General features: G+C 41.9%; 1 protein-coding gene across 1 annotated transcript in view; it reads left to right on the top strand.

The window, feature by feature from the left end:
- Window positions 1–20,846, top strand: part of LOC124758590 (chitotriosidase-1-like) — a 73,263-nt gene extending 52,417 nt beyond the window's left edge. The window contains exons 6-7 of the mRNA XM_047249084.1: window positions 6,765–6,872; window positions 20,712–20,846. Coding sequence (XP_047105040.1) covers window positions 6,765–6,872; window positions 20,712–20,846 — 243 coding nt within the window. The remainder of the gene's footprint in view (window positions 1–6,764; window positions 6,873–20,711) is intronic.
- The last annotated feature ends 1,222 nt before the right edge of the window (window positions 20,847–22,068 follow it).

Below are 22,068 nucleotides of genomic sequence, written 5' to 3'. Positions count from 1 at the left end.
GGAGCGATCTCCTACACTGGCCGTACATCACTGGTGATCGTCGAGGGGACACTGAATAGTGCACGGTACATCCAAACCGTCAACGAACCCATCGTTCTACCATTCCTAGACCGGCAAGGGAACTTGCTGTTCCAACAGGACAATGCACGTCCGCATGTATCCCGTGCCACCCAACGTGCTCTAGAAGGTGTAAGTCAACTACCCTGGCCAGCAAGATCTCCGGATCTGTCCCCCATTGAGCATGTTTGGGACTGGATGAAGAGTCGTCTCACGCGGTCTGCACGTCCAGCACGAACGCTGGTCCAACTGAGGCGCCAGATGGAAATGGCATGGCAAGCCGTTCCACAGGACTACATCCAGCATCTCTACGATCGTCTCCATGGGAGAATAGCAGCCTGCATTGCTGCGAAAGGTGGATATACACTGTACTAGTGCCGACATTGTGCATGCTCTGTTGCCTGTGTCTATGTGCCTGTGGTTCTGTCAGTGTGATCATGTGATGTATCTGACCCCAGGAATGTGTCAATAAAGTTTCCCCTTCCTGGGACAATGAATTCACGGTGTTCTTATTTCAATTTCCAGGAGTGTATTTAAGGGGTGACATTGCAGAATCATAGGTTAATGTGACCTCGGGATAAGCCATTGCAAATGTGAAATGCTGGTACATTACTAACCGGTGTCACAGACAGAATGTCGAATGCAAGCATGGAAACTTGTGTGCACTGTGTTGTACAGGTACCGGATGTCAGTTTGTGGATGGAGTTCTACGCCTGTCGGTCAATACAGCGACGGTTACTGCTATTTGTGGTTGACACCGAAACTGCCGTCTGATTATGTCCCATAAGTGCTCTATTGCAGACAGATCTGGTGATTGAGCAGCTCAAAGCAACATGTCGACACTCTTCAGAGCATGTTGGGTTACAACAGCAGTATGTCGGCGAGCGTTGTCATATTGGAAAACACCCACTGGAATGAAATTTCCTGGCAGATTAAAATGTGTGCCGGACCGAGACTCGAACTCGGGACCTTTGCCTTTCGCGGGCAAGTGCTCTACCAACTGACCTACCCAAGCACGACTCACGCCCCATCCTCACAGCATCTGGAAACATCCCCCAGGCTGTGGCTAAGCCATGTCCCGGCAATATCCTTTCTTTCAGGAGTGCAAGTCCTAAAAGGTTCGCAGGAGAGCTTCTGTAAAGTTTGGAAAGTGGGAGACGAGGTACTGGCTGAAGTAAAAGCTGTGAGGAGGGGGCGTGAGTCGTCCTTGGGTAGGTCAGTTGGTAGAGCACTTGCCCGCGAAAGGCAAAGGTCCCGAGTTCGAGTCTGGGTCCGGCACACAGTTTTAATCTGCCAGGAAGTTTCCTATCAGCGCACACTCCGCTGCAGAGTGAAAATGTCATTCTGGAAACCCGCTGGAATGCTGTTCATGAATAGTGGCGAACAAGTCGAATCTCCAAACTGACGTACAAATTTGCTGTCAGATTGCTAGGCATAATCACGAGAGTATTCCTGCTGTTATACGAAATCACACACAAGACCATGACTCCAGGTGTATGTCTAGTGCGTTGCAGACCCCCAACTGGCCTCCTTCTAACCAACATGCGGTCTTCACGGCACGAAGGCAGAACCAGCCTTCATCAGTAAACACAACAGACTTCCACCCTGCCCTCGATTGAGCTCTCTCGACAACACTGAAGTCGCAGATGGTGGTGCTTAGGGCTCAGTGGAATGTCCGCTACAGGGCGTCTGGTTCGGAGCTGTCATAGAAGTAACCGATGTGTAACAGTTCGTTGTATCGCTGGGATGCTAGCTACGGTTCAAATTGCTGCTGCAGATGCGCTATGATGCGCCAGAGCCATACGCCGAACACGTCGGTCTTCCCTCTCGGTAGTGTTACGTGGCCGTCTTCTTGCGACTGCACGTTATCGTTACCACCGCTGCAAGCAATCATCTACAGTGGCTACGTTCCTGCAAAATCTTTCTGCAATATAGCAGGAGGAACATCCAGCTCCTCGTGGCTCTATTACACGACCTCCTTCAGACTCAGTGAGGTGATGTTAATTACGTCTTTCTCGCCTTAAAGGCATTCTTGACTAACGTCAGCTCACCACGTCCAGTCTGAAAGGTAACTAATGTTCACGACAGTTACAGCGCGTATTTAATGCAAACGTGATTTGTATACTCATAGTGGAACTACTAGCACCACTGTTATGTGACGGGCACGAAATTGGAAGAGGCGTCATCTTTCAGATGTAGAACCACGCCTACCACCTTTCGTTTATTTTGCGCAATTCGTTCTTGGTATAGCGATTTTTTTCCGCCAGTGTATTTAGAACAATGCTGTAGTCACAGGCCGGCCGGAGTGGCCGAGCGGTTCTAGGCGCTACAGTCTGAAACCGCGCGACCGCTATGGTCGCAGGTTCGAATCCTGCCTCGGGCATGGATGTGTGTGATGTCCTTAGGTTAGTTAGGTTTAAGTAGTTCTAAGTTCTAGGGGACTGATGACCCCAGCAGCTAAGTCCCATACTGCTCAGAGCCATTTGAACCATTTTGTAGTCACAGGAAAAACCGGTTCAAACGATAACAAAAAAATATCACAACATGCGTGGGAAGAACTTTACTTATTACAATCACTGACTGCAAGACATACCAAGTTCTGACATTAAATACTGTAAGTGAATATGGGCTACGTTATTAAAACTGAGCTCTACTCCTTTGAAGCAATACATGATATGAAGTAACACTTTAGACAAACCAACACAGTGATAGCGCAAACGCCAAGAGACGATGTCGGTTTGAAAGCTAGAACTTGCAAAATTTATACGAAATCGAATTTCGACAAACGAACTCGTATCAACTCAAGTGCAAAATGAGAGCTGTGAAGTGAATGGCTTAACTAAATCTCACTGATGAAGTTTCCAATCCTTTGGCCATATTTAAATTGAGGCTACCTGCGACCGGTTTCAGTGGGGAAGCGTATGAATATCTGGGGAAAAAATATTTCGAATCAGCCCCTCAAACAGGGCGTGAGTCCTCTTACATCACGTCATGGGACCCACAACAGAAGCTGGCCGGGGTGGCCAAGCGGTTCAAGGCGCTTCAGTCTGGAACCGCGTGACCGCTACGGTCGCGGGTTCGAATCCTGCCTCGGGCATGGATGTATGTGATGTCTTTATGTTAGTTACGTTTAAGTAGTTCTAAGTTCTAGGGAACTGATGACCTCAGATGTTAAGTCCCATAGTGCTCAGAGCCATTTGAACCATTTTTGAACTACAACAGGACAAAGAAATTCCACCGAAGTGTTTGGGTTACCAATGCTCCATTTTTGTCCGACCTAGGATGTATCTGAGCTTCGCAGAGTGACGGAGCCACAGGCAGATATACGTGTATACAGGCGCCCCAGGAGTGGTCAGTATTCAGGGATATGAGAGTAACGATCATTTGAAGCAAAGAATTTCATATGGACATATTTCTAACACATTCACATCTCAGCTTTATCATACATGTCTCTTTACAGCTGTTATACAGTTCACAATAAATGTCAACTCCAATGCAGTTGTGCACTCTCGGGAAAACATGTCTGAGTGGCTTTGCACGTTCCCTAATTAGAGCAGCAGCGTCCATGATGCGACCAAGCAGTTCAAAATGGTTCAAATGGCTCTGAGCACTATGGGACTCAACTGCTGAGGTCATTAGTCCCCTAGAACTTAGAACTAGTTAAACCTTACTAACCTAAGGACATCACAAACAGCTATGCCCGAGGCAGGATTCGAACCTGCGACCGTAGCGGTCTTGCGGTTCCAGACTGCAGCGCCTTTAACCGCACGGCCACTTCGGCCGGCCGACCAAGCAGTTCATCTCGCGTATTAACCTTCGTTTGTAAACCTCGGATTTCATTCAACTCCATAAACAAAGATCTAATGGCATAAGGTACTCATATAATCAAAAGACTAATTCCATTACTAATATATTATGTATTTGAATTGTAACTTTTTCTTACTAGTTAAAGACATTTTCATAGCGGTTTGAAGAAGCTACTGTACATTATCAAAATCTAGTCAGACTTTTGTTCAGAAATTCACTGTAAATTTCCTTTTTTATCTTTATTAATCTTTTTCTGAGAAGTGGGAGGCAGTGATGTAAGTTTTCTTGCTTGTTTTTGGTGATGCGAGCCCTCTTTTATTCGATGTGTCATATTTCATATTTATATACTGGATATTTTCCAAGCAGAAGTCTTCAGTAGTCGATATGTTGCGCTACAGAGATCGCGAGTACAAGGGACGTGATCTTTGGTTGTCGGTAGCGTTGTCGCTGCCGATGTAGCATTCAGTGAGAAGTGAGAGAATAGATTGTTGGCCACACTGCTGAGTGGTCTGGAAATAACTAGCAGAACATAGAGAGGCAAACACTGCGGATGGTGCGTTTTGGAAATATGATTTTGTAAAGACTGATTTGAAAAGTGTGAACATACGCAGGTAACGTCGTCGCTGCACTGCTTGCTCGAGCGTAATTTGTTACGTGTTTAAGAAAGGCAAATTTTTCTTATGAGTCTTCTTTACTGAGTTGGGTCAGTTTGCCGTCTTTGGAATAGGGAATATCTCCATATGAATTTTTGAATTTTTTGCTTCAAATGAGCGTTCCTGTTATGTTCCTGAATATTGAACCTTCTTCCTGGGACACCGATAGTCGACTGCAACATGGCAGACAGAAAAACTATACTTTTAAAACCGCTAATCATGTGTTGTAAGGCAATCGTTCGTAAACATCGTAAGTTCTCTGATGGCAAAACGTTGCGGAAGATTCAACCATCTTTTCAATTTCGAAGCACTTTTCGTAATGTTGCATTGGCTTCTTCTAAGGCTCTACATGGAAGTTGCACTGGCTTCTTCTAAGGCTCTACATGGAAGTTCTCCTCCTGGATAGATCGGGATGTCGTGGGCACGCCCAACAGCAACATTTTAGCACCCATTGAATAGACTTGCATTCTCAAGAAATATAATTTTTTATTCCTCTCCTGCTTATCTTCACACCTGGCAGTTAACGAAAGGAATCGTTAGTTTTGCATCTGCGATGTATAGGTTAGAAAGAAATAAGAAGTTGAGTTTTATCTTCAGTAACACTGGTTACTTTGAGTTTCCACTCGAAGATGGTTTTGACCTACTGGGGTTGGACGTCAGCTTTCACTCGCGACATAATGATGTCGCTCGTTAGGCCCTATGTGCGTAAAGAGTGATATAACAGAATACTGTCAATTTTTTCTACATTAGTTTTTAGTGCAAAGCTAGAAACAGTAGACATGTAATAACGTTTTACAATGTTTTATAAATATACTATTTCTGCATGTTTTAGAATCAAAGAAGCCACTGATAAGGCGTTATTTGTCGGTGAAACTAGTTTGGGAATAAATAAATGAATAACGAAATGATTTGACCCTCAAACCCATGTTACCAGAAGTACAGGCATAGAAAGAAGTCTAGAGAAAACTGAGAAAAATATTTCTCAGAATGTACGTCTTGATGATTTGATAATACCCTTATTTCCTATACGTCACAGCATTGTTTTACAATTGTTGCCGCTGTTTCCGGGATATTTTTGTGTTTTGTTTCGGCTTACATCATGGTATCTGCAGCTGTATGAGCGGCTGTTAGCAAAAAAGAAAAAAATACAAAAACGTGAACTTAAGTATGTCAACGTTAAACAACTGGAATTGTGATAGTGCTATGGATACAGTTTTGGTGTGTACTAGATTGTTACGTAGTTCGTCATATGCTCATGTTCGTTGGACGGCTTGCAGCTTGTTTTAGGCACAGAAAAAAAACTTTCGCACCTTGTTATGTTTTTTGTGTCTCAAAGTAGGCCAACGGACGTGAGCACATGACAAACTACGTAACAACCTAGCACACACCAAAACTGTATCCACAACACTACCACAATCCCAGTTGTGTAACGTTTATACACATAACTTCATGCGTTTGTTTTTGTTTACTAACAGCGATTCATACAGTTGCAGACGACATGATTTATACCGACAAAAACGGCAACAAGAAAAAGCAGAAAACATGCCGGAAACAGTGGCAACAATCGTAAAACTATGCTGTGGCATATAGTAAACAAGGTATTATGAAATTATTCACAGAAAACAATATTTGAAACGAAACAGTAGACATGTAATAATGGTTTAAAATGTTTTATGAATATACTATTCCTGCATGTTTTAGAATCGAAGAACCCACTGACAAGGCGTTATTTGTTGCTGAAAATAGTTTGGGAATAAATAAATGAATAACGAAGTGATTTGCATCAAGGCAGACCCTCAAACCCATGTTGTTGTTTTTATATGCAAACACGGACCAATGGAAGAGTTTCAAGATAAAATTATTGACTTAAATTTACATTCGATGTTAACAAATTCCTCTTTATCAAAAACATTTTTCTAGCTATTGCTAGTCTACATTTCATATACTCTCTACTACACTTCGGAATAGCCCAGTAACTGCGAAAAATAGTACAGCCAACAGTAATGTCAAAAATATAAATGTTTTCTGACTCAAAGCCATTGTGTGCTGCCACATGACTAACGTCGATCACGTGTATAAATTGGTATGAGACAACACAATACACAGGCGATTTCAGAAAATAAAGCCTGCTGCACTCGTTTGGACCTTTCAGAAACTAAATTAAAAAGTATTTCCCGCTATCTGCGCCGTTCCCTTGTCAGAAGCCATCAAGGACATTAATGAATGCACCTACTACTTTCGTTTCAGATATGCATGGCGACCTGGACAGAAACAGTTATTGAGGACGGCGAGGCCTATGCCTACAGCGGCAACCAGTGGGTCAGCTTCAAGAATCCCCAGACAATGCAAACCTTGGTGAGTGATGGTCAAATAATTGAAATAACGAACTTCTAATTTGGAGACACAAATAATGTAAGTAACCAAGAAATAGGGAGAAACATTTCACGTAAAAAAAAGTACTCCATCTGAATATGCCTCGGAAGGCCCAACGGTACCGACCGATCGCCGTGTTATCATCAGCCGCTATGTGTCACAGGATACGGACAGTGGGGAGGGGAGGGGGGGGGGGGGGGAATGTGGTCCGCACACCGCTCTCCCGGCCGTTTCAGTTCTCAATGAAGTAGCCCCTCAATTGGCTCACAAGGACTGAGTGCACTTGCCAACAGCGATCGGTAGCCCGGACGGTTAACCATCCAGTTGCTAGCCAACTCGACAGCGCTTAACTTCGGTGATCTCACGCGAACTGGTGTTACCATTGCGGTAAAGCCGCTGGCAAAATAAGTAGCCTACGCATACCACAAAAAAATTCAATGAGAGAGAGGAAACAAGTCATCAAACCACTCGTGACAGAGTACAGAGAATATCGGATAGAGGCTTCCTACAACTTTAGAAATTTACTTCTTCTGAAAAACTGTTCCTCTATCGCAAATGACTAATATTACGAGATATTTCTGTAACAATTATTATTAATTGCGTTTTATCCGTTAAGTGCGAAATACTTCATCTGGTGCCAGCTTCCGAAATACAGACAAATTCGTAAATGCCTTTTCCAATCTCTAGCCCCTTTCCTAATCTCCAGCCGTATATTTCTTCAAAACTTAAAGCCTTTAACGCCTGGCGAGTAACGATAAGTCAAAGTTTTACTACCTGAGCGTAGTTCCCCTTTCACATATATGTTAATCAAGAAGAATACCATACAATCAGTCTGCTGATAATTTGAAGATTTCTTCAGGCACAGTTTTAAAGTATTCGGGTCGCGTGTTCCTGGATACCTCATTTGAATTTCCCATCCTCTTAACGGCTATACTTGTTTTGCCCAGCCTCAGAAATCTTATGCAAGTCTCTACATAGCTTCTCAGCTATCATTGGAACATGTATTCATGCGGCGGTTGGACAAAAATAAGGAAACGCCGCCTGGCATTCATGCTTGAACATAAATATAGGACCTAGCCAAGCCTGCACGATGCGCTGTTGTATTTGCCCACGATCGGCACCTGTGCAGTGTCCTCGATACGTTCCAAATGTCAATCTTGGTCAGAACACTGTTCTGCATAGTTGTGAGCGCATTGTGCCAGAGTTAAGTGAATTCGAAGGTGGTAAAACTGTTAATGATCGTATGGGTGGTGCTTACGTAACCAAGGGAGCTGAAGGGCTTAGTGATTAAGAGGCACCATATCGAAGATTTACACCACATATAGGGCAATCGGATAAAAATACCCGCTAAGCCACAACGCTGACGAAAGTGTGTGTTGAGTGATTGTGACGGACAGTCACTGAAGAGGATTCTGACTAAAACTAACAGGGCGACAGCTGGAAAAGTCAGCGCGAACCCGGTCAGCACCAAAACAACACGAGGGGAACTCCATAAGCAGAGAATTGCAGAGTGAGTTGGCATAATTGATGCAAATCCCCAACGTTGTAGTGAAGCCATAAAATCTGGACTATGGAGCAATGGAAGAAAGTCATTTGGTCCACTGTGTCTTGTTCCACACCGTTTCCAACTTCTAGATGTGTTTACGTGCCAAGAGTCAAATATGGCGGGAGTTGGGTGACGATTTGGGCAGCCATATCATGTTATTCCATGGGCCCCATGGTTACTCTACAAGGCAGCATTAGTGCGAAGGATTATGTAATGACCATTTTGGCTGATCAGATCCATCCCATGGTAAAATATTTTCCCCCGATAGTGATGCTGCGTTCCCTGAGGGAAGCGGCCCTATGCACACGGCTCGCATCGTCCAAGTCTGGTTTTCTGAGCACGAGGATTAACTGTCGCACCTCCCGCAGCCACCACAGTCACCATATCTCAGTATTACTGAGTCTTTGTCGTCTACCTTGAAGAGCGAGTGATGGCTATCCACCTCCACCGTCGTTACCTAAACTTGCCCCTATTTTACAAAAAGAAGGGGGCGAGAGTCCCCTGGAAACCATTCATGACCCCGTATTTATCTGTTCCGAGACGACTGGAAGCTCTTTTCGAATGCCGACGGATTTCCTACATCGTATTAGCCGTGGGAATGTGCTGTGTTTCTGGCGTTTCCATATTTTGGTCCAACACCTGTATTATTTGTAGACTGTCAAAAAATTACCAGAACAAGAGCGGGACACGTATGAAAGACAACAAAATGGCAGCTACGAATATCAATTTCGTAATGTTGATGATTCGTTTCCAACTCGCCACTGATCGCGAATGTAGCATTCTCATTGGGGATCTGCAAAAATTCCCGAGTAGTGGGCAGCTTCATAAGCAATGCTAACACAACCTGTGTGAGCGTGTGGGTGCTATTCTGTCATTCTGCGCAACGGATTAATCTGATATGTATCCTTTACCCTGTGGCTCCTGCAAGATGCAATTTCCACCCCCACACTACTACAGAAGTCAGACAGACGCTCCTTACGTTCTAAAGAGAAATGCCTAAAAAACTTTCAGCAATAAATATCTTCTGGAGTCTTCCGCTGTAAGGAAATGACACAAAAATTCACAAAATTTCTCACGTAACTAGTGGGATACTTGCATACTGGAGTGGTGCTAGTTACTGTAGGAAAAATATGAAACTAACGAAAATTATTATTTTTTTGCAAAAATTCTGAGAAATCACAATGGCACTTTTAGTTATGAACTGAACAAGTTATTTCCTGGTTCTTTTCGGAATGTGACGTTACCTCTTAAGGATAGGATTCGCTAATGAAATTTCTATACAAAGTTTAAGATTGTTATTGACTTGGCAGAATGGCTGAGAGCCGCGCCTACTCAACTTGAATAATTATCCGTTAGAATGTTGCTAGGTATAGTCGAGGCTGTCGCGTGTGAAATGCAGTGAAGTCTACTGTTGTGGAGGAAATATGGGGCTCGCAAGAGCTGTAGCGCACAACACCGTAAGCTGCGATGACTGCTGTCTGCGCTGCTCGCTGCTGACAAATATGCTAACTCTCATTCTATCTGGATTGACCTTCGCCAATCAAACTCTCCCTATGCCATGATGAAGTCAAGGACTCCTATTTGCCCCTAGTCTACTATTGGCATGGTACACAGGTCAGATAACCAGTCCACTGCGATGCCACTCAAAAATTCGTTCACAGGCGTTTAACTATAACTCTGTCTGTTCACACCGCCTAATAAGTGTGGCAGCCAACACAGTGATCAACGCTTAATCGCAAGGACTCAATATGGAGTCACACTCTGATTCGCTCTCAACAGAGGTACTCTCCCAGTGAAGTACTGAGGAGAGACTTGTTCCTCGCTCTTTGAGTACACGTACGAGCGCAGACACTCTCGTTATGTGTTCTCGCTCCAAGGCGTCAGGAACATCGTCTGCCAATCAGCATTGCTCTTCTAAAACGGCGGGAGAATGACGTTTCGTTTAAGGCGACCAATCCGGAAATCTGTAGCATCGGCGTCTGGCGTTTGCTGTCTCCCTGTGAAAACCTCTGAAACTGCATGCTATGTTTGTAAAGAATGTGTAGGCTGGGCGCTCCCACACAATGTAGTGGAACTTGCTTTCAAGCCGAACACGGGGTCATTCTGCCTTTTACTCGGGCAAACGCTTTCTGCTCTACAGGCGGTCGCCGGCCGGCATAGATATGTTAACTCGTCCTCTGAAGGGGCCGGCCCCCCCAGCGTGCGGTTTGCCTCTCCCAAACTAAAAGCACCTGGGACCGTCGTGTCTTGAATGTGTGTGTGTACGCCAGCCTTGAGTATTTCAGTCTCAGTGCGCGCTTGCGATTTACTAGTTATTTGCATATCATTTACATGAATTCATACAACATTGACTTTATCTTATCGAGTTTGGGTTCGAATGAAGCGTCTTGATATGTGGAATATGATTGTGAGGGCGGAATATGTAAGCAATGAAAGTCAGGAGACCACGACATCTTACACCTACTCTCCTCTTCTTAACAGCACTATGTGTCGCAGTCCAAGCACACTTCGTCTTTGCAATATGCGTAATTTATGCCATTGTCGTCAATGAAACTGTTATTCAGCGGATTAACTATCTGCAGTGCACCGCTATATTAAAAAAACAGGCAACATGACAAAAAAGTGAAGTAACCAGCAGGGGAGGAAGAAATGAAACGAAACGTCTCAGGTTGAGAGGGTAAATTATGTGACGTTATTTCAGTGATTACAAAATAGTCAACTTTACGAAGAACTTGGCAGTATAAGCCTATTTATCAATATGATGGTGCATCCCTTCTGGCCTGGAAGCAAGCACTGACTCAGCTGTCAAGGTTGTCATAAAGCCGTTATTACCTCTACTGAGGCAAGCTGACCCGCAACTGTTGTAACTGGTATTTCACGTCCTCGATACTGACCCTCTAGATCGAGTTGATGTTTCCGAGCTGGTCCCACACCTGTACTACCGTGGACAAATCTAGAGATCTTGCTGGTCGTGAGAATACTTCAACATCATACAAACAGTTCATAGAGACACGTGCCATACACGAACAAGCATTCTTCTGTTGAAAAACAGCACTACGGCACTGCGGCATGGCAGGCGACACATCAGGACGCAGGATGTCAGTGACGTACTGTTTTGCTGTCAAGAGTTCCCTCAGTCAGAGCCAGCCGTGACCCGAAGTCATACCCAGTGGTTCCCCATCCCATGATGCCAGAAGTAATACCACTGCGCTTCTCCAAAACATTGGAAGAATGGGACCTCTCCCCAGGTCGTTGCCATAACTGCCGTCAATGGTCATCGGAGGTAGTACAGAACCGCAACTCGTCGCTGAACATAATGTTATGCCATTCATCAGTAGTTCATGCTTACTGATCACGGACCACTCCAGATGCTGCTGTTAGTGTTGTGGTGTTAACGGTAGCCTACGCATGCGACGATATTTCCCTATTTCAACTGCTACTAATTTCGGACCAGTGGTGAGAGCTGACAGAGAATGCTGCATGGAGACCATTACTTGTTGGTGGATTGCAGACGTAGACGTGAAGCGGTCATGACGCGCCCGTGCACAACACGGCGATCCTCCGTTATGGTGGCCAGACATGATTGACTGGGAACTTGACAACGAGTATGCCGCCGGCCGGAGTGGCCGAGCGGTTCTGGGCGCTACAGTCTGGAACCGCGCGACCGCTACGGTCGCAGGTTCGAATCCTGCCTCGGGCATGGATGTGTGTGATGTCCTTAGGTTAGTTAGGTTTAATTAGTTCTAAGTTCTAGGCGACTGATGACCTCAGAAGTTAAGTCGCATAGTGCTCAGAGCCATTTTTGACGAGTATGCCTGCCGTCGGGTTCGCAGGCAGTTCACATTCGAATGCCCCAAAAATCTGAATATTGAAGGTTCGACCTGTCGACCAAATGGAGACCCGCAGTAAGGTCCAACTCCGTCAGGTGCTGATAACGGAGTCTCACTCAACATGTGACGCTGTTCACTCCCGTTATCTACCCTACCAGGCCTTGTAATGACACTACAGAGGAACGACACTAATGCACTCTGGTGGCCGTTCTACCTGTCACAGAGAAATTCAAATCTAATCATTGACATATCCGCCAATAGTGTGTACCTGAACGAAGTTACATTGATGTCCAACGACGTCTTCTGGTTGTTTGACTGTTTTTCTTACACAAAGTACTCTGTGCTGGCTATGTCACATGAAAAATATGTTAGCCTATACGCCTTGTCATGTTTCCAGTGTTGTCGTCTTGCTTTAACGTTGTATTAGACTTGTTAGCGAATCTAGTTTATTTACTGTTCTTGCTGTAAGTATGTCATTTGCGCACATTCACATTGTTTTACATGACTACAAGTTATAACCGTCAATGATGTTAGGAGGTTATTCTCATTTGATAGCATATAAAGTCCTGAAACAAGTATGAGTGAAAGGAAAATAAATTAATTGACTAAGGCATAATGTGGAAATGTTCTCCAGTTTTTCATTGCAATAACAGAAATTAATCAGACTACAATATCCAGAGAGTAATTATCCTCAATGTGTTTCGAAAAATCTCCTTGCTGTGATCCGGAGATGCTGTGAGTGTTATCTTTCCAGTGAGCATAACCGTACCCAGAAGGTTCATGTTATTGAACATGCTCTTACTGTGTGACAGCTGACTGTTTCTAGTTATTTGTCACTGTAATGTTTCTTGCGTTCAGTAATTAGAAGGACTTTTCATTATTTTGATATGCAGCGTGGGCAATTCAACTTGATTTTCGTACTATTGATTCAAAAGTAGTTTTAGTCGTGCATTCTATTAACATACATCAAACAAACGCGTAGTGTATACAGGCTGTCCCAGTCATCTGTACCACTCCAAATAATTTTTTGCCCAGAAGCAAAACACAAATTATCAAGTAAACGCTGTTCAGCTACCACGAGGACATTAACCAGCATGATTGCCTACCTTGAAACTTTGTTTGTTGCAAAGATATGTACAGCAGTACTCCTTTAAAATAATAATAATCTTATATTTTTTATTCATTACTCCACTTCCTCTCCTCAAGATCCATTCAGAAGCATATCAACACAGGGAACCATTCACGTAAACATGACGTTAGTAAGCATATAAAACAAAAGGGCCTATGACTCTCCTACACTAGCAAATAGTCCAAGTCGCCGGAGTAACGTAACTCATCCACTTGCTGGAGTTCACAGTAAACAAATGGAGACATAGAGAAAATACACAGTGGTCATTCTGTCAACCACCGTCAGTTCACGATTCGTTTGAGTACAATATATACCAGAGAAGAGAAGGTAAAACGCATGTAAGTTAGCGGAACGGTAACTGCAGTATCGTTTTCTTATTTACAATATAGGTACATATAGCGATATAGCGCAGTACCGTTGTACGAGGGGGGGGGGGGGGGGGGAGCCTCAACAAGTAATGCAACATATATTTTTTTCCGAAAGCGGGTTGGTTTTATGGTTTTATTCGGGGCTGCAATGCACCGTATTATTCCGCACTCTCTTGCATACAAAACCCCATGTTTAACATAGTCTCCGTTCAATGCGACGGCTTTACGCCCCCCGCCCCCCCAGACCTGTATGCCCGCATGATACCACTCTAATAGTCGACGTTAGAGTCAACGTCTTGCTGCATCAATAATCTCCCCGTAACCCACGTCCTATTTCCCCCGCAGTGCATCTTGCATTAGGCCAACAGGTAGAAGTAGGAAGGTGCGAGGTCCGGACTGTAGGGTATATGAAGGAGAACAGTCCAGTGAAGTTTTGTAAGCTCCTCTCGGGTGCGCCGACTTGTATGAGGCCTTGTGCTATCGTGGAGAAGAAGCATTTTTGTGTCGACGAACACGCTGAAGTCGTTTCTTCAATTTCCTGAGGGTAGCACAACACACTTCAGTGTTGATGTTGTACCCTGAGGGAGGACATCAAACAGAATAACTCAATGAGAGTCCCAGAAGATCGTCGCCTTGGCTTTACCAGCTGAGGGTGCGGCCTTGAACTTTTTTTTCGGAGGGGGAGTGGTGTAGGCGAAATGAGGAACCAATATTACATCGTTTGCGACGATGTTCGATAGACAAAAAATTGACACGATCGGCTCGTAATGTACAAACCATTCCTCACAGAAGGCCGTTCGTTGTTCTTTATAGTCTCCTTTTAGGCAGCGAGGAACCCAGCAGGTACACACCTTTTTAGTACCCCATATGGCGGACGAGTCTGTCAGCACTACCAGCAGAGATGCCCAATTGAGCAGCGAAGTTTTTGATTCTGATTCGTCGATCACCTCGAATGAGAGTGTCCGCACGTTCCAACATTGTACGAGTCACAGCTGTGTGCGGCGGCCGGCACGCGACAGATAAGACGAGTTTGCGCGACCTTGTTGCGATTACAACAGACGCCTCGCCCAACGACTCACCGTGCTTTTGTTCACTGCCAGAGCTCCGTAGAGGTGTGAATATCTACGATCCTCTCTGCTTGTAATGTACCTCCGTTAGAGTTGTCATTTTGAAGCCTATGTGCAGTCCAGGCACCTATCGGAACTATCTGAAGCTTTGGGGCTGAAGCGGGAATGTTCTTCTGTGTCCCACAACAAATTTTGCCTTTTTTCAACCGCAATTTGCCGAGGAAAAAAATTGTGTTGCATTACTTACTGATTTCAAACGATATTTTATTTACAATAAAGGCCGCCTTTGATTAAAGATTGCATCAATACCAGTTTTCTTTTATTATAGTCGAACATAATGCTATTTATGGCTCTGAGCACTATGGGACTTAACATCTGTGGTCATCAGTCCCCTAGAAATTAGAACTACTTAAACCTAACTAACCTAAGGACATCACACACATCCATGCCCTAGGCAGGATTCGAACCTGCGACCGTAGCAATCGCGCGGTTCCGGACTGACCGCCTAGAACCGCTAGACCACCGCGGCCGGCCTGCTATTTATGTAGAGCAACAGTACAGATAGTAATATCCTGACAATAACCCATCTTGGCAACGTATGTTTTTTAGTCTTACTGTGACGCCTGAGCAAGTGGGAACTTTCAACTGAATGCAACGTAATGGTCAAAGAACATGCACAAGCGAAGCCAATGCAGTTACTGTTATCGCTTCTGCTCCAATGAATCCATACGTGTGCGCAAAATTGCTTGAACAGGAGATTTACATTCCTAAGTACCGCGTGTATATCGCCTTCCTGCACGAAACCAGTTATAACCTTATCATGTACACTTAAACCCAGAATTACATATGTGTATGTTCTCTCAGTGCATTTCCCGTGTTTTCATTTGTTTACCGTCATCTCCAGCAAGTGGACGAGTTATTTCATCCCAGGTACCTACACTCTGTCTGAATGAGGAAGAGTCATGGCCAGTTTTCCGTTACGTTTTTAATAAATTCATGTTTACCTGAATGGTACGCTGTGATATAGTTTTGCAACAGCTCTTGAGGACTAGACGTGGATTACAGAATAAAAAATACAAGGTACCTTTTGAAAAGCACGTACTGTAATGAACAAAGTTTCAAGAACGGAAATCATGATGGTTTATGTTGCTCTGGAAGCTAACAACAACATCTGCTTGATACAATTTTTGTTTTGCTTGTGGTAAAAAGTTATTTTCGGAGCTCAAGATAATGGAGACACCTTTTATGTTATTATGTTTCTCTTTGCATTACAGACCAACAATGATTCCACTTTTATTTCATTTCACTTCACAGAAATAAGTCGACTTGCTTCTTTAACTCCTTTACCTTGAATGTGTAATTCACAGTGTACGAGACAGACTGAAAATGGTTGCTTACAATAAGTGATATTTAAAGAAAAACTATCACTTAAGAATATATTGCATATATAACTTACCAAATGAAATTGGTTTGGAAACGACAGTGATTTGAGATTGTCACACAAGGAACATTTTACAAATTCGTACCTATTATAAAGATGGTTATATGTATGTGCTAAGGTGTTTTGATAAGTCTGGTAAAAAAAAAGCATGGAAAAATGTTTGTTTCGTAAACTACTCACTCTATTTCTCGACATAGTCTACTTTGAGCGAAATGCACATTCTCCAGCGATCCTCCAGCATTTTCACCCCATCAGAAAAATAGGTTCTATCAAACTGCAAATTACGCATTCATAGCAACTATCACTTCCTCATTTGATTAAAATTTCTTCCCAGCAAGCCAAAGTTTCAAATTAGGGAACAGGAAGAAGGCACTTGGGACTAAGTCTGGTGACGAATATGGTGGATGACGAACCAGTTCAAAGCACATTTCGTGCACTTTCGCCATTGTTATCGCTGGTGCGTGGAATTATACATTATCCTGGTATTTTTTCAGCCAACGCAGGTTTCAAACGATCCAGCAATGAAGCATAATAGGGTCCAATTATGGTTCTGACTTTTTCAAAGTAATCTATGAGAATTATTCCTTGGGAATCTCAAAAACCAGTGACCATCACCTCACCAGCTGACAAAATGGTCTTTGCCTTCTTTGGTGCACTTTTAACAATCTTTGTGCATTGTTTTGACTGCCATTTTGACTGTGATGTGTAATGAGGATCCAGGTTTCATCAATAGTCGCAAATCGGAGCAAAAAGTCTTGTGGACTGCGACTAAACGTCGCCACACCTTGTGTTGAACTGTTTTCTAGATGCACTTTTGGTCGACTGAGAGCAATCGCGGCATCCAACTCACTCACAGCTTCTTCACAGTCAATTCTCCATGCGGGATATTATGCAGTCACTCATCGAGATGCTTTAAGTCTCAGTAATCTCACTAATATTTATTCAGTGGCCTTGTGTTACCGTGTCATGGATTTTGTTAATGGTTTCCTTTGTGGTGACTTCAATTGGACAGCCAGAGTGCGCTTTGTCTTCAGTGTTCATCCAGCCACATTTCAATTCATTAATCCAAAATTAATGGTCTTCAATGATGCTGCATTATTTAATAACAGCACGAAGCTCCGTTTTCGCTGTTTTCAATCGCAGTAGTTTCACTGACCAATTCAGACGGCCGTCAACAACTGTAGGCCGTACTTTGTTAAAATTGTTTATAAGATCCTTGAAATCATCAAGCTTACCAACCATGGAGGCGCAACAAAACTATTCCATAGTTTCACAGAAACTTACCAGACTTATCAAACCATCACACGTGTGTGTGTGTGTGTGTGTGTGTGTGTGTGTGTGTGTTCGTTCCACATCTCTTCCTAAATCATTGGACTGTTTCAACCAAACTAGGTACACTTATCCTTTATTGTCAGGCAACAGGCGCTGTGGGGGTAAGAACCTATCATAGTTCATGAGACATGACGTCATAAATACTGAGATGCGTGACAAAACGCCTCATCATGCATGAAGTTTTAATACATTCATTCTTTATTGCTAAGACCTTTCCACGTTGACACCTGGCAGCGCTGTTGGCAGTTTTTAACTGCGAAGCGCGAACGTTTGTAATCGAGAACGACAGCCTTCTATAAAACGACGAAGAGGTGTTGCTATAGAGACTTTCACAAAATCGCGTTGTAGACACCGAAGCAGCTGCGCCCAGCGTAAAGAAACCATCTGGGACCATGTCTCTTTGGACACTATACTTATACCCTCGTACATTATGCATATTTCTTTGTATAGCTGTTTCATAATTTCAGAGTTATTTTTACGAATACATGGAAAGGAATTTTTTTCGATGCTTCGCTACAGATGTAGTTCATTTTTTGTTTTATTTTCTAATAGAAAATTTGCAAAATGAATACTGGGCAAATACCGGGATTGTGAACTAGTACTTGATAATTTGCTGAGATAAACCAGTAAAGTAAAAAGTATAACCATGCGGTCAGAGATATCTGAGATCACATGAGAAAAAAAAGTGTTGATGTTCACCTTTCAAAATTGTAGGAGATATTGCACATGGCTGATTTTTGTCACCGTCACTCCTTCGTCACCCTTTTCCATCTCTGAATATGTACATACATGCGCGCATAGTATGACGTGACAACCGGGTGACACTTTTGTCTGCTAGCTGGGCGCGCATGGGTCACAAAATTATCGCTCTCCGTGCATTCTCTCCGTACATTTGATTTCCGATTATGGACACATGGATATATGGCAACAATGGCTTCACACAATGTGACTGTGCGCAAAGACGATATCAATAATTATAATAAAAAGAGCAGCACTTCTCGGCAAAAACAAAATAAAGGCTGGAAAGAAATCAGTCGAATTATATTTTCAAGTGCTTGGAACAACTTGAGTTTATTTGTGACAGACAATATCATGTTCATATTTTTGTTTGTTAATGGAGGTAGAATGCGAAACAATTCACCAAAACTTTCAAAACTCATTCGAAAATAGCGAAAAATTCTTTTGTTTTTTGTCGAAACATTGTGTAAAACTTTCCACTCATAAGCTTGTCACTATAAAGGACGTGTACCCACTATTCTTTTTTATGATATTTTCTTTTACATCTCATGAATCTCAAATAATGACCTCTCTTCAAAATCCAATCGACAAATAACAATTAGTTTTCAGAAAAAGTTCAGTGACTCTCATTTTTGAGGGTACACTCCACTTTGATGATGTGACAGTGACAGAAACTTATTTTGGTGACAAAAATCACCCATGGACGCTAGCCCTAATAACTACCCTTGAAACCAATATTGTCTTACATGACTGCAATGTAAGTATTATGAATGATTAATGATGTCAAGCAACTAATCTCATTTACCATCCAAATGAAATATAATGTGTTTTCAGATTCCTAAACATGTTGTTGTTGTTGTTGTTGTTGTTGTTGTGGTCTTCAGTCCAGAGACTGGTTTGATGCAGCTCTCCATGCTACTCTATCCTGTGCAAAGATCAGCACATTCCTCAAACTGGGGAACTATCAAGAATGGGGTTCCACAAGGGTCGGTCTTGGGTTCTTTGTTGTTCTTAATATATATTAATGACTTGCCATTCTATATTCATGAAGAGGCAAAGTTAGTTCTCTTTGCTGATGATACAAGTATAGTAATCACACCTGACAATAAAGAATTAACTGATGAAATTGTCAATAATGTCTTTTAGAAAATTACTAAGTGGTTCCTTGTAAATGGACTCTCACTGAATTTTGATAAGACACGGTACATACAGTTCCGTACAGTAAATGGTATGACGCCGTTAATAAATATAGACCTTAATCAGAAGCATATAGCTAAGGTAGAGTATTCAAAATTTTTAGGTGTGTCCATTGATGAGAGATTAAATTGGAAGAAACACATTGATGAAAAGTTTAAGTTCAGCTACTTATGCAATAAGGGTCATTGCAAATTTTGGTGATAAACATCTTAGTAAATTATCTTACTACGCCTATTTTCACTCATTGCTTGCATATGGCATCATATTTTGGGGTAATTCATCACTGAGGAATAAAATATTTATTGCACAAAAGCGTGTAATCAGAATAATAGCTGGAGTCCACCCAAGATCATCCTGCAGACATTTATTTAAGAATCTAGGGATATTCACAGTAGCTTCTCAGTATATATACTCTCTTATGAAATTTGTTATTAACAACCAAACCCAATTCAAAAGTAATAGCAGTGTGCATAACTACAATACTAGGAGAAAGGATGGTCTTCACTATTCAAGATTAAATCTAACTTTGGCACAGAAATGGGTGAATTATACTGCCACTAAAGTCTTTGGTCACTTACCAAATAGTATCAAAAGTCTGACAGAAAACCAACAAGTATTTAAGAAGAAATTAAAAGAATTTCTGAATGACAACTGCTTCTACTCCATAGGGGAATTTTTAGATATAAATTAAGAAACAAAGAAAAAAAAACAAGAAATTATTTTAAAAAATTTAAAAAAGTTATTATATTAACTTAATTATGTTGTTAAATTAACTTAATTATGTCATGTATTGGAAAATTTGACTCGTTCCACATCATTACGAAATATCATATTCATGATCCATAGAACTAGTAGTAATCAAATCAAATCAAATCAAATCTTCATCTCCCAGTACCTACTGCAACCTACATCCTTCTGAATCTGCTTAGTGTATTCATCTCTTGGTCTCCCTCTATGATTTTTACCCTCCACATTGCCCTCCAATACTAAATTGGGGATCCCTTGAAGCCTCAGAATATGCCCTACCAACCGATCCCTTCTTCTAGACAAGTTGTGCCACAAATTTCTCTTCTCTCCAATTCTATTCATTACCTCCTCATTAGTTATGTGATCTACCCTTCTAAACATGTAACTGACACATATGTCTTATGTAAATTTGTTTTTATCTTACAGGGAGAGTATGCTGTTCAGAAAGGCCTGGACGGGGCACATATTTGGTCCATTGAATCTGACGACAACCACAACACTTGTGGAGGTGGTGCGAAGCCTCTTCTTAACAGCCTAAACAAAGGATTAGGTCTTCAGTGAGAGATTATTAACTACATGTGATCTCTTCTCACAATGTGGGAGGATCAAGACTGAAAACATTTGTATCTATCTGAACATAAACAAACAATAGAACATTAAATATATAAAAGCACTTAAATATGAACACACCAAAGCATGAATGATTTTACAGTTTCATACATGTAGTGTAACATAATGTGACATCTGAGAGTTAAAGTCTCTTTCAGTCAGAAGCTGATGAAGTAACATGAACACTAAGGATATACTGGCATTTACTGGATTATTCTGTCAAAACTTAAATCATCAGTTTATATGTTGAACCATATCAGTTCCTGTCTACAACAGGACTGTATTTCCAGAAAAAAGTATATTTCACATACTAGCTGTTATCACATAATCTGTTGTCTATATAATGAGTAATAATAAAGGAAAATAGGGAAATCTATACTCAGAATTGTTTTGGTTGTGTTTTTACTGTGATTTCATATACCATATATTATATCATACACCATATATCATATACCATGATATCATATACCATAAGAAAACACTAAATCTTACTACCCTTTTATAGAATTTGTACATATTCTGAAGATACCAGAAAAAAGTGTTGAAAATTAGGCAGTCTGATGGTGTACACAAGAGTAAACTGGAAAAGCATGTGTTTTTCAAGTTTAAATCTGAGATCAAAACCGTAAGTTTTTGAGCTGCTGCCTTGTACAATTTTTAAAGAATTACAATGGTTTCCTGTGCAGACAACACAAAATGGTAAAAGTAACTAAACTGCTGAAGAAACCATGGTAAATAATGTGGTAATAACGATGAATCTAAAAGTAGCATCTCTTCTATTTTTGAGCATTGTAATGATCTCTTAATAGACATTAGAACATGAGAAGTTAACGCATTACTCATAACACTTTGCAATGATAATATTTTGAGATTTGGTCTTCTCACTGTCTTGATCTGAATAACGGTGTGTGTGGTGATTTGCAACAGCAAAAAAAAAAATAAAATAAAATAAAATAAAATAAATAAAAAAAAAAACTGAACTAACTTACAACATCAGTTATTCTTGCAATTCAACTGCTTGCAGAAAACTATGTTATCATGTTTGTAACATCTACTTCAAGATATTTACAACTTCCTGCTACAATTGCAGTTTGAGTGTTACAAGGCACCGTACTGGCAAATTAACTTGGAAGCAGATTACTCAATTTGGCAATTATTGGCCACCGAATATGGA

This window comes from Schistocerca piceifrons, chromosome 1, assembly GCF_021461385.2.
Source record: "Schistocerca piceifrons isolate TAMUIC-IGC-003096 chromosome 1, iqSchPice1.1, whole genome shotgun sequence".
In the NCBI taxonomy this organism is placed as follows: Eukaryota; Metazoa; Arthropoda; class Insecta; order Orthoptera; family Acrididae; genus Schistocerca; species Schistocerca piceifrons.
Note: the sequence above shows the minus strand (reverse complement) of the source record. Positions and strands in the feature narration are given on the sequence as shown.